Raw genomic sequence first — 12,461 nt, 5'->3', positions numbered from 1 at the left:
CTTGCACTGGACTTTCTGCACATGCATGTGTGGATTAATTGATATAGCCTAAGGAATTGTAATGTACAGCATATGGATGTGTATAATGTATATAGCTTTAAAATGTAATTTCTCAAATTTCTTTGAAAAAATATTTTATTTATTTAATTCAATTAGATCTTTATCGTTTCCTTTCTTCTTTTGTCGCTCCCCCTGCCTGGCAGCGATACAGTCTTATCTTGTTGCAGCTAATCATCATTACTACGAGATCATTCTATGCAACCCACATTGAGTTCAAGCCAAGTGAACACACTTTCTTCACCCAAATCGATCATGAGGCTGTTTGGCCCAGTTCCAGGTCCTCCTTATGCTCAGGGTAGCCCAAGAAAGGTCATGCAACCTGACAGTAAACTGTTCTGTTCAAGAACAACAGTATAGAACAGCCTTCCTATCCAAACACAGAATAACTCCAGCAACCGGCAGTGTTTGTCACAAAACCTTCTCGATAACAATTAGAAAATGGAGAAAACTACAGATTTTGAATCTCTTCTCAAAACCATCGAGGACTCCATCAGGAGGAGGAAAGACCTGATGGCCCTGGACACACTGGACACCACCAGTGTCCCCGAAACAACAAAAGGGGAGATATCCCAGGAGCAAAGCACCATCCCTGGAGATGTGGAGTCCTTCCACCAGACAAACAAGTTCCTCATCCAGAAGGCCCCTCGCTTAAGAAATGACAACATGTCTGAAGAGACAGAGGCTCGGGTCACCAGCAGTGGCTCTGAAATATCTACGGCTACAGAATTTGCCGACAAAGACTTGCAGAATGAAATCCCTCAAACAGATAACAAGGAATCTCAGGCGGAAGCAGTTCAGAGCTCCGCTGAGCTGCAGAAGTTGGATGTCCTGCTTGAAAATGTCGAGGATGGGCGGCAGAGCCATGATAGCTCTAGCATCTGGGAGGAGCAGAACTTTGTGAGTGAACCCCACAGACCTTCGTTGTGGAAAAGGTTTGTCAGGCTCTTCATCCCGGGATGGAGGAGGCGCTACTGGAGCAGGGAGACCATGGAGTATGTGCAGTCTGGGAGTGAGCCAGAGAAGAGACCCAGATGAGGTTGACGTTGCAGAAAAGAAAAATGATAAATATAGCAAAATGAAAAATACTTTAATGTGTATGCAGTTATTTTTCATCAATCAACTATCTTTGCCCAAGAAGTTATGAATGTTGAATATATTCTGTTGCCATAGTGCAGTCTGTAGGTGAAATGCCATCAACATTTTGCAGCATTACCAGGAGTTGCACCTGTCTTACAAATTTGCTTGCAACGGCACGTTCAAAAGTTGCCACAACTTCAATGTCAATCAAAAATGTGGCATTCAAATAGTTCATGCATCTATAAGATTTGACTATATGTACTTTAGAAAGAGCAAATAAAAAAATTCGTAATGGTGTAAACTAAAAGATTAAATTAAGGAATCAAGCAGGAAAATTAATTTTGTTTTACTTTGTCGGTTCAGGAGTAATGAGCATAAATGTAACATGCTTTGTAAATGGTCCACATGGTCTCCAGCCACACCAAATAGTAATCAGATCTCTCTTGGCCCGTTGGCCAATTTTACTCAAATCTGTTAAGATATCCCACACATGACAAAACACTTAACCAACCAGACAAGATGCAATTATAATAGAATAGAAAAGAGCTAATTGCCTCTTTTCAGCCCTGCAGCAACCACTGTGATGAATATCACGTTATTGGTTTCACCTCATTACAAAAATGCATTGTTTTTAATTTCGACCCATTCTCCGTATAAAGACTCTTACTTAACCAATATCCTTTAAGTTTAAAGTTGCTTGTTGAAAGAAGTGAAGGACGGCAAAACGCCTAGACGAACATAAACAGGAGGCTGATAATATTAATACAATTACTGCTCTAAAATTAACACAATGATTTCAATCTTAACACATGTTTTTTTAAATCACGGTTATCAAGTGTGTAATTCCACAATAACTCACAGTGTGCACAGCTACAGAGATGCTGAACTTCCAGAAAATTGAGTCCTTGGATGTTTGAAGCTCAGTGCTGGAGGGCCAACAGTTTATTTACAAACAAATGGTACAAACTGACTTCGTAGACCATTCACAGCCATTTATGCAATATTTGAGATATCTTCAAATTAAGTCACTCAACCTCTGAACCCATATGTATATGTTGCTGTATGGGCCAACTGAGTTTGACCTAATGGCAGTCAAAGATGACCAGCATACTGTATACAATGCTCTGTGAGTGTGAAGACAGTCTGTTCAAAGGATGTCAGGACATTAACTGGCCCTAAATGCCTGTAAATTCAAATAGAAAGGGACAAAGTATTTTTGCTTTAAAGACCTCTTCCAATGTCTTTGTCATTTTAAGACAAAAATAAATTTAAGTAAAAACAACACTGAAAACAATACTCTCCATATAGTACACCTATACCCCACTCGAAAGAATGAGGAAAGAACCGACACCTAACCCGTTTACGGGCCCCCTCTGAACACGCACTCGGCACAAATCGACAGCTCTCACAGAAAATGTATCCGTTATTTCACAGTGGTGGGTATAGACTTAATGCCACTTAAGAGCTGTGTTACATCTCAATACAGACCTCTGTGAGAACGAGTTAATTGCAACCTCAGCACACTGAAATGCTTCCCCTGATCATTGATTGGTGTAATATTCCTATAATATTCCTACAGGGATTTACAGTCAATGGTGCTCAGCAGTGAGATTATAGGGACCTTATCAAGGCTTTACAGAGGTTTTTATGTGTATTATGTCATCTCAACAAGATTTCTGTGGAAACTATCATGTTAATATTGCTATGTGATCACTGCAGCCCTGTCTATCATTATGGATGCCTATTCAGTTGGCCCGTTTGATTTATTTCATCTTAATTCTCCTCAGTGGCAGCTAGGGGGTGCTCCAATTCAGTTTTAGTTTCAGAGCGCCACACCACCTATATCCACTTTTGCATGTTTTAATAAAGTGGCTATATTTCTATTTCAGTTCCAACGTGATCTTGACAATTTTAAAACATAATATTATTGTTATTCTGTTACTCATATGGTCTGGAGACTTCAACATTGAACATAAACAAATTATTTTTGAATGTTTATGTTCAAAACCGATTAATGCTGCAACCTACAGAAAAACATTTCATTGTTACTGCCCAAACTGTCTGTGATTATTTGCCAAGGTACTTCCGTGTGTCACTAACTTTACCCCAAATCTTGTCAAGGTTTTTGATTTAAAAATGGCAGCAGATCTTTTAAAGGAGCAATACAACAGCATGAAGGAGGAAAATGATCGATATGAAAAGCTGATCAGCCAGCAGAAGGCTCGTGTGGCCTCTCTGGATAAGGAGGTAAAATAGACGGACATCTATTCTGTTTTAATGTGTGTTTCACTTTTATCTAATTGTTATAACTTAGTGTATTTCTATTCCTGTTGCAGATGAGATTATTTTTATCTCTGTTTTTGTTGCGATTATGACATGATATGCATATGTTGTACTAAGTAGTAGTAGCACTAGTATGTGCAGTAGTAGAGTACCAGTAATAGAGGTTGAATGTAGTGTACTAGTATGTTTTGTAAGGTACATACTATTGTATTATTCAATCAGATACAGTATGGTCAGCTGGTTTAAATTTCAACCAAATCATTCTATGTTGTCATTCATTTAGCTAACAGCACATTGGATTGGAAATGAAACAATGGCAATGAAGGAGTTGACTTTCAACTTTACTTTTAATATATTTACACACAGTGTAGGAATTGTAGAGGATAAGTTATAGCCCCATTATAGAGCTGCACTGTTCAAATACTGCGGGAGACTGTGTATTGTCAGGGTTGCAGTGTCTTCACTGTTCAAGCACCCTTAAAGCTGAAAGTCAGCACTTTAAATTCATAGTCCGTGTTTCGTTTCAAATCCAGTGTGCTACAGCCAACAAAAAAAGGAAAGGTGTCATTGTCTGTAAAGCTACAGAGATCATTGTATGTATTGAGTGTTATTTCCTGTGTGGCTCCAGATAGCTGTGTTCGAGAGCAAGATCCAAGAGAAGTTAACACCACCAGGTGGCATCCTGAAACACCAAGGGAAAGGCAGACGCTACATAAAGCGCATCCACATCTTAGAAAACCAACTCAAACAGGTACTGATCCTAAAATAAACACTGCTTTTTACACACAGCAATGCTACAATGTAAGCTTCACCCAATTAACCAGTAATTTTGGGAGACACACTTATCTGCTTTCTTGTCGAGAGATTGATAAGACGATGGATACCACACATCAATCATGGCCTTTAAATATTCAGCTACACCCAAGAGACAGCTTAGTTTAGCATAGAGACTGAAAGCACAGGGAGTAATGACTTCTCCAGGAGGTCACTGCACCCCACCAAGAAATAGTCCAGCAACTCCATGTAACACCACAGTTAATATGTTAGTTAGCCTTAGAGGCGCTAGTGGGTGGAGGTTTGTTATCTAAAGACTGAGCTAGGCGGGCTGTTTCCACATGTTTCCAGTCTTTGTGCTAAGCTAAGCTAATAGACTGCTGGCCGTAGACTTATATTTAACGGACCATTATGAGAGTGGTATTAATCTTCTTGGTAAGGAGAATAAGCATATTCCCACCAAAAAGTCAAACTGTTCCTTTATTACAAGCCCTACTTTTAAACTGACACCCTCACAGTCTTGACTTTTACACAAATTTGAAATTCTCAAGTCTATGAAAAGTCCCAGATTTTAACCTCAACTCTATTTCTTCCCTCTTCTTCTGTAGTACACCGTTAAGTTTGATGAGTTGATGTGCAGCAACATGGAGTATCGCCAAGACATCGCCGTCCTGCTGCAGCAGAAAAGCATTTTGTGCAAAATCGATGCGAAATTCGACAGACAGTTGGCTGCACAGAAAAACACCACAGAGAAACTGGGCGAGAGGGTCGTCCTCGCTTTCAACGACAGGTAATTCATGTGTTTGAGTGCATGTGGGAAACTTCAGCGGGACAAAAAGAAACTAGACGTGTGTTTGTGTTGCGCTACAGGTCAATGGCCGAGACCAAAATGTTGAAAGCGAAGGAGTGCATCAAGGTGGAGACAGCGCAGTTTCTCGAGAGAAGGAGAGAGATGGAGAGGCTCATCACCCAAGATACCAAACTGCTGACTTTCATCGAGACGAAACACCAGGAATTCCTTCCTTTGGAAGAAGATGAAGACTCAAAGAAGAGAAGTATATTATTACTCTTGATTAAGGCTTAAACAGTCTTCATCTTTCCCTAAAGCAGATACAATTTCACATCTTTTAGACATAATCTAGTCTGTATCCTTTATTTCATTGTTACAGAGAAGCAGCAGCGCGTGGAGGCACACAGGGCGCTACTGGAGGTCGCCAGAGAGAGAGACCTGCGTCAGATAGACCTCATGACTACCCAGGATGAGCAGGAGAATATGGCTTATTTCAGATACATCAACGAGCTGCATTGCAAAAGGAGCATGTTGAAGAACAAAACAGAGCAGTTGAAGGCATGTGCATATCCTCTTAACATGCTCGTAGACATAGTTAACCTAGAGTAAGTTTTATTTATACGCACACGTTTCTCTCTCAGAGTGATATCCTGTCCCTGGAAGAAGAGAACAGAGTACACGATGAGGACAGCCAAGTTAAAGATCTAGAGGTGAGTCTCTACTGTCTGACCTACCTGGTCACACAAAACAGTACAGTGGCATTATTAATTCGGCATTATGTCTCTTAATGCCGAATTAACTGTTTTTAGAACTTATACAAAGATCAGATGCCCTCGGTTCTTTAAAACTAGATCTAGCATGCATTGTCTTTCTCTCTCCTGTCTCTCTGTGCTGTAGTCTGAGTTGGAGACGTATAGTTGTCTGTCAGAGTCCCTGGAGAAGCAGTGCGCTGAGGTTCAGAGGACTCTGGACCAGCTGATGACTGCCATCAGTGGCCTTTTCGAGGAGATAACGCAAGAAGCTGTCGTCATCAATTCTGACAACGTTGCACACTTTATCAGTAGGTGACTTTCTTGACCTCCTAAACCTGGACCTGAATGTACATTTTTCACATTTCAACACACCTGTTGTCACCTTCTCTCTCCTTCAGGTATCCTTGAGGAGACTATTGGTAACCTGCTGATCCAGGCTCATCCGAACACGCCGTTGGCTAACTTTGACTTGCTACCAGGTATGAAACTTGATTTATCACACCTAAACTGTGTGATAAGTGGTATGCTCTCCTTGATCATAATACTGTATATAACCTTTTTATATAGACCTGTCCAACCATAAACTGTATTTGTTGCATAAGGGGAGGCAGTCGGGGAAACGGCACGCTCCAAGTCTTCTTCACACTCGCTCAAGTTATCCTGATCAGACAGAAAGCGGTGCAGTCACATCCTTCCTCCCTTCACTGCAGTTCAACAGCCTCTTACACACTTCAGATGGCAATAAACAACTCATCACAGCATCACACCCTGGTTCTTTACTGTGTGTAGCATACAGAACAATCATTTTGTCATTCAGAATTAGAAGCAGAGTTTTTATATCAATAATAAATGATCTGACGTGTGACAGCATCAATATCAAAGCTGCATTACTTGGGGATAGAGGAACTCTGCAACAAGCTGAATACACATCATAGCATGTTCGCTAGTTATGGATAATGTGTTAGCAGACACAGCAGATACAGAGCAATGAATCAGCATTCATTTGCAGCCATGTTTCTGGCCACCTGATGAAGTCCAATATCAGCTCTGCTTTTAGTGCTGTTTTGGTCTCGATTATCTTCTAAAGGGAAATATCTGGCTCTTTAGCTGCTAAATGCTCCACTAGGTTCACCAGCGTGGCACTAACTATGGCCGTCTGCCGTTTGTTGCTGAACACGTAGTGTACAGTTTACAGGTTTATCAGAGCTTTTCAATATCTGTTGCTGCTGGAGGTTAACGATGGCCAACTCTGCCTGCAGTAAAACCTGTCTGTTCCTATAGAGACTGTTAAAACAGGACGCTCAAATGACTTGAGCTCAAATGTCTGAGCTGATCCAAGCACTTATCCCTCATATCTCCCGTCCTCCAAAGCAGGCAATACATTAGTCTGAGGTTGACAAGCTGGATACCCCCCTGCCCTGGATCCTCCAGCTGTCAACAACCGGGGATTTTCACCCCGCCAAAGTCTGGCAAGAGGGGTAGTTGAGGGCGGGTTAGGATCGCTTGGTGGCATCCTATTGTGTGCCTGTCCACAGTATAGCATTACCCCTCCTCACATCATCACAGCACTAAAATAACATCAGGGCTTTGTCTCGCTAAAGCCCTCTGTTTCAGTAGCCAAACATTTGGATGTGCGCTCTCCATACGATGACCCAAAGGAATGTGACCTCTATTGCATAGTCTCTGTTCTGATTATACAGTTCTTTCCTCTCATCGTCTTGATAAAATGTGTCAAAAATCAGACAGCTCTGGCTTTCTGTCTTTGAAAACTTTTATTAGACGAACATGCACAGGCCTAAAAAATGGATACTTTCTAGGACAATATCTAGGTGGAGTGGAGTGTACAAAATGATTAGGAAAATAATTTAATTAGTCTCGAGTGAATGTGGGAACATACTGGGGATAAAGCAGAAAGGGAGCTCACTATGTCGACGCTTGCCAGTTTTGGGGGCTTGGAAGAGAACATTTTGTCTTGATCCTACTGTACAGAGATGCATGAGACAAAGATGCATAAATAAACCACAGTCCATATCTCCTTCAAGGGCAGTGGGCCAGTTTCATGTCATGTACTGGCAAACAAACCGACTTTATATTTGATGTTGACAGAAAAGTTTACTCCTGGTCCTTTTCCTCTCCATGGGTAATGATGTGAACCAGGTTATTGTAGTCCAGGTTCCCTGTCACATCTGGGGGGAAGGCAGCAAACATCTGCACCATCTAACCAACAACAAAACAGATATTACCATCAGTTTTTTTCAGAGCTTTAGTAGCGATTCACAAAAACAATAAATCAGCATGCATGAAAACTTGTTATGATGATTCACTGAGGCTTTTTTTGGGTGGGGGGGGGGGGGGGGGGTTGTAAAAAATAAATGGATGTAGACGATCGTCACGATGACGTTCGTCCTTCTGTGCACTTTTGAGTCACCCACACACACAAAGCATTTACACATAATGATAATTAGAGTAAAAGGACTACAATGTACCTCTTCAGGGGAGAATCGGTCCGCTTGTGTTGTTAGCATCTGTGTCACGCTGAACAGTAAAAAAAAAAAAAAGAGAAAAAACACTATGAGGTGACGAGGCCTGTTGTCACACGAGGAGGAAATGTGCTCGTCATTAATTAGTTGGCCTGGGATGAATGATTGCGCCAAGACTCGGACGCAGTCATGAATTGTGTGGGGAAAAAGCTTACACAACACTCCTCGCAATGAATTTGCAAATTGCCTTTGTGTGAGAAGTGGAGTGTGATAAGTCACTTACTAGTCCTTCCTCAGCACGCCTTTCCCCTCAGGGTCAAAGACTTTAAACGCGTTGAGGATGGTGTCCTCTGGATCAGCACCTAGATACATTGAAGAAGTCAGTATACCGTTCTCGAAACATACTCAAATTAATACTCGCATTACTTATATGTTTATTTTTTTTTAATACATTTTCATTATTAGACTGTACGTCCTTACCTTTCAGCTTCTCGCCGAACATGGTGAGGAAGATGGTGAAGTTGATTGGACCAGGAGCCTCTTTGAGCATCTCGTCAATCTCCTCCTGTTTCACATTGACACGTCCTGTGGCATGAAACATTCAAAATGCGAAACAATCAGATCGAGCAGATTCAGTTGCTGCGCATGTAGTGAAACATGGACCTCGAGTGTCGTTGATCTTAGTTTTGCATTGTAGTTCATGATTACTCCTCACAGACTGTGGTCTTTTATCTGCAATAAAAGCAAATCAACTCGCAGCATCTTGTAAGACTGAACATGGGAGGGGGGGGGGGGGGGGGTGTTGACATACCTAGAGCAGCAAAAGTGTCCCTCAGATCATTCTTGTCGATGAAGCCGTCTCTGTTCTGGTCCATGATGGTGAAGGCCTGCGGTCAGCACACAGAAGAAGATACAGTAACACATAAATGAGTCTCTCCGCCTTGAAAAGTGAGAGTTGCAAACAGATTGCAGTCACACGCTTCCAGCCCACTTCACAGAAAGACAAAATTCAATCTGTCACACATGGTTTTTAGATTCTCGGTCTTTCCTTGAATATCTTGTGTGCCGTCTTCATAGATGAGCACTGTTAAGTATTTATAACTTGTGTGACCCCCCCGCACTCCCCCCCCCCCCCCGCAAAAAAGGTTTAGCTTGGCATTCAGGGCATGCCCAGCAGTTTATGTGAAGCCTAATCACTGATGACACAGTCTGGATGTCTGGGCGCCACTGACCGTCATACCGGCATACCACAGGCCTCACTGCTGCAGAGCCAGGGACAGTAAGAATAGACAGGTGGGCATACTACACTGATGAACAATGGAAATGAAAAGGACAGAGGGAGGACGTAGAGGTAGGAAGAAATAGAAACCTTGTGGTGTATTTGTTTCTAAAGACAGAAATACTTCAATCATAATACTCGACATGGTGAGCTAACATGCATATCCATACACCATTTCCACATTTCCCAGTCAAATGTAAATCAGTGGGGGAAAAAAACATTGATTGAGCAGCTTTCACCTCTTTAAATTCCTGGATCTGAGCCTGCTCAAACATGGAGAACACATTGGAGTTGGCTCCCTCTGCTGTCCTCTTCTTGGCTTTCTTGGGGGCCTTTTGGCACAAAAAAAGTAGAAGAGGTGAGGCAGACGCTATAAGGCCATTAAGGTAAAGCTTACATGTTAAACAACGTCAATTAAATGGCTCGCATGCAGAACATTTTGTTTATAAGAGGTGGAAAATAGCTTATGGGCAATAACACACATGCATAAACGTGATATATTATCCTATTTCAATGGCCTTTTATGCAATTATTTGTCCTTGAAAAATATGCGGTGTGCTATTTAGGATGCATTAAATGTACATGTAGCAACGCATTCAATGTCTGGTGAAAAGTTAGAAAAAATAGAAACATTTGCAATGATAAGTTTTCAAATCAGCCTGGTGTTCATCTCATTAAGCTACTCCCAAAAAACATTGTGAAATATCTAGTTTTAAATCATATAAATATACAGATGAGAGTATTAAATGATTGCACTCATCTGTCCACTGTTAAATTATTTAAGCATCCTTGAACCCCAAAAAAATAATGTTCGATATCTGTCCTTGCCATCAAACGGCGTCCCACACACAATGACTTACCATGGCTGAGCAGCTGGGAGGTCAGACCAACAATAACAGTGAACAATGGGGAGATGGTGGGCGCCCTTTTGTAGCCCCCAACCCTCAACTCCACTGGATGATATTTATAAACTATGTCCTCTTTAGGAAGTGACAGGTAAATGATGCTTCATACAGCGCATACAGTATCGCATGCTCGCAAGAAACACATGTGCACACATTGGACAAAGAGGTTGGAATAACTGGTATCGAATATCAAGAGCAGAAGGTTAAAGCATTTACTTTAAAGTGCCCTCTGTCCACAGACCAGTTTTAAACTGTAGAAAGGCGTGGCATTACCTTGATGAAAGGGATGTTTTCAACACTGCTTTGTGGAAAATGATATAAAAATTGTGCGATTGCCACCCAGGTTGAGCCAGACTTCCACCACAGATAGGCTAAAGTCACAGAAGACCATAGTTCTCAATACGGCAGAAATGGGGTTTTCCACCAGCTGACCAGTTGTATGACTTTTGAACTACTAAAAAATTTCAGAAATCTGATCAGACTCTATCTGAAAATTGGGTATATCTAAACAATGACCATTCAAAGGGTGGATTAAATCCAGTTATGTCTTAAAATGATATCAAATGCAGTCTTCCCCAACCTAATGTATTACATGTAACTTAACTAAAGAAATGTAACTGGTGTTGATGTAGGCGAAATACACTATACATCTAATTAACAAAGTTTGTTTTATTTTTAACATTTTATCAAATTAAGACTTCATAAAGTGTTTCAGGTTTGTCCCGGCAACAAGAGATGTGTTCAGGAACCTTTACTCTTGACAAGGTCCTTGGATTAATGACTAAATACTGCAGGAAAATAGAAAAGTATTACCTGAATAGATGAAACCTGTTAAGATGACAAAATAAAGGTATATTTAAAGAACTGTATTTAAAAGTGTTAAAGATTTTTGACACACAAAAGTGCTGTTTGAAAGCCTTTATCTAAGGGCTGGAACTTTGAGCTTGAACTGACTTACTTTAACCCACGAAATCTTCACTTTTGATTTGATATTCTGATATGTGTGCAAATCATTTCTTGTGTACATTTGATAGAAGACATGATGAGAGAGCGTGGAAGTCACCAGCTCCTTAAGTATAATTTATTGACCCGTCAGGACTGCGTTACCGCCAACCGTAGTCACATTTCTCACATGCTTCATAGTACAGTATGGCACAACATGCATAGTACAAACTATTTATGAGACCTCATTTATCTAACAAACATGGAAGGAGTCTCTGTCTTTCAATTGACAGGGGACCCCTATTGTTACAATGCCAAACGGCATGCTGGGTACAATTCGTGCCGCATCAAAGGCTGTCTTCGATCGACTTTGCACACCACCCTGGTGTTAACTTCAAAGAGCTCGTGAAACTACGCTGAGCGTTGTCAACAGCAAGTAGGTGCGACATCCTCACGTGAGACACTGCTGACACTGAACACGTTCTTACAATTTGCCGTTGCATTGTTAACACGTCGTCCGGTGTCACTCGTGTGCTCCCAGGTCAAGAAAAGCGACAGTCTGTGACGATGAGCAGAATGGGGGGGGGGGGGGGGGGGGGGTGGTGAGGCCGCGGGTGTGTGATCTATAAAAAGAGAGGCGCTGAAAGCCTCGCTGCTCTCAGTCAAATAAAACGCTGGTGATGACGCGACAGCAGATGCCCCATGGTATCATCTCACAGCATGGTGCGCACAAGCGGGTCAGAATTAGGAGAGTTATGGCTGCAGATGCTATTGTTGAAAACGTTTTCTCGCTTCAGCTCTTCTCGGTTTCTGATTGCAGCTATACCGTGACCGGAATGGCGGGCCATTGTCGCGTTGGCTGAGCGCCGGGATCAGACGCCTATAAATAGACTGAACTCTTCTAACACAATGGACGCGGACAAATAAGTCATCTCACAGGCAGCCTCACCGAAGGCACGAGCGAAGAGGGCTTCAAGAATGATCGGGTTTTCTCTTCCCTCACATTAGAGAGCGAATTGGTAAGGAGTTCTGTGTCTGCAGTTTATAATAGCTAAACTATGGTGGGTTGTCATTTGCTCATAGGCACACAAGTACAACATAAAGGAGGCAAAGTAGAAG

General features: G+C 41.7%; 2 protein-coding genes across 2 annotated transcripts; one reads left to right on the top strand and one right to left on the bottom strand.

Annotated features, from left to right (window-relative positions):
• Nucleotides 1-3,273: 3,273 nt before the first annotated feature.
• On the top strand, nt 3,274-6,400 carry LOC142955018 (coiled-coil domain-containing protein 63-like). The gene is made up of 9 exons (XM_076096399.1): nt 3,274-3,384; nt 4,049-4,171; nt 4,803-4,984; nt 5,065-5,249; nt 5,364-5,542; nt 5,626-5,694; nt 5,882-6,044; nt 6,135-6,215; nt 6,339-6,400. The coding sequence occupies exons 1-9, from the start codon at nt 3,274-3,276 to the stop codon at nt 6,398-6,400; spliced, it is 1,155 nt and encodes a 384-aa protein (XP_075952514.1).
• A 1,448-nt stretch (nt 6,401-7,848) lies between these two features.
• Nucleotides 7,849-9,824, bottom strand: LOC142954681 (myosin regulatory light chain 2, ventricular/cardiac muscle isoform). Its single transcript, XM_076095849.1, has 6 exons — nt 9,735-9,824; nt 9,028-9,103; nt 8,697-8,801; nt 8,500-8,578; nt 8,223-8,271; nt 7,849-7,953 (listed from the first exon to the last, which is right to left on the bottom strand). Exons 1-6 carry the CDS (start codon nt 9,768-9,770, stop codon nt 7,849-7,851), a joined length of 450 nt encoding a protein of 149 aa, XP_075951964.1. The 5' UTR covers nt 9,771-9,824.
• Between the last annotated feature and the right edge of the window lie 2,637 nt (nt 9,825-12,461).

Source organism: Anarhichas minor, unplaced genomic scaffold (genome assembly GCF_050575085.1).
Source record: "Anarhichas minor isolate MPS153535 unplaced genomic scaffold, ASM5057508v1 ptg000021l, whole genome shotgun sequence".
NCBI lineage: Eukaryota > Metazoa > Chordata > Actinopteri > Perciformes > Anarhichadidae > Anarhichas > Anarhichas minor.
This window is presented reverse-complemented; position numbering and strand designations above follow the sequence as displayed.

Excerpts from the sequence above, each read along its gene's own strand:
- LOC142955018 (XM_076096399.1), top strand. The coding sequence starts at position 3,274 with ATGGCAGCAGATCTTTTAAAGGAGCAATACAACAGCATGAAGGAGGAA. Across the intron at positions 6,045-6,134 it reads CAACGTTGCACACTTTATCA|GTATCCTTGAGGAGACTATT; the intron begins GTAGGTGACTTT and ends TCTCTCCTTCAG. Across the intron at positions 6,216-6,338 it reads TAACTTTGACTTGCTACCAG|GGGAGGCAGTCGGGGAAACG; the intron begins GTATGAAACTTG and ends TTGTTGCATAAG.
- LOC142954681 (XM_076095849.1), bottom strand. The coding sequence starts at position 9,770 with ATGTTTGAGCAGGCTCAGATCCAGGAATTTAAAGAG. Across the intron at positions 8,802-9,027 it reads GGACACTTTTGCTGCTCTAG|GACGTGTCAATGTGAAACAG; the intron begins GTATGTCAACAC and ends TTCATGCCACAG. Across the intron at positions 7,954-8,222 it reads ACCGATTCTCCCCTGAAGAG|ATGGTGCAGATGTTTGCTGC; the intron begins GTACATTGTAGT and ends GTTGTTGGTTAG.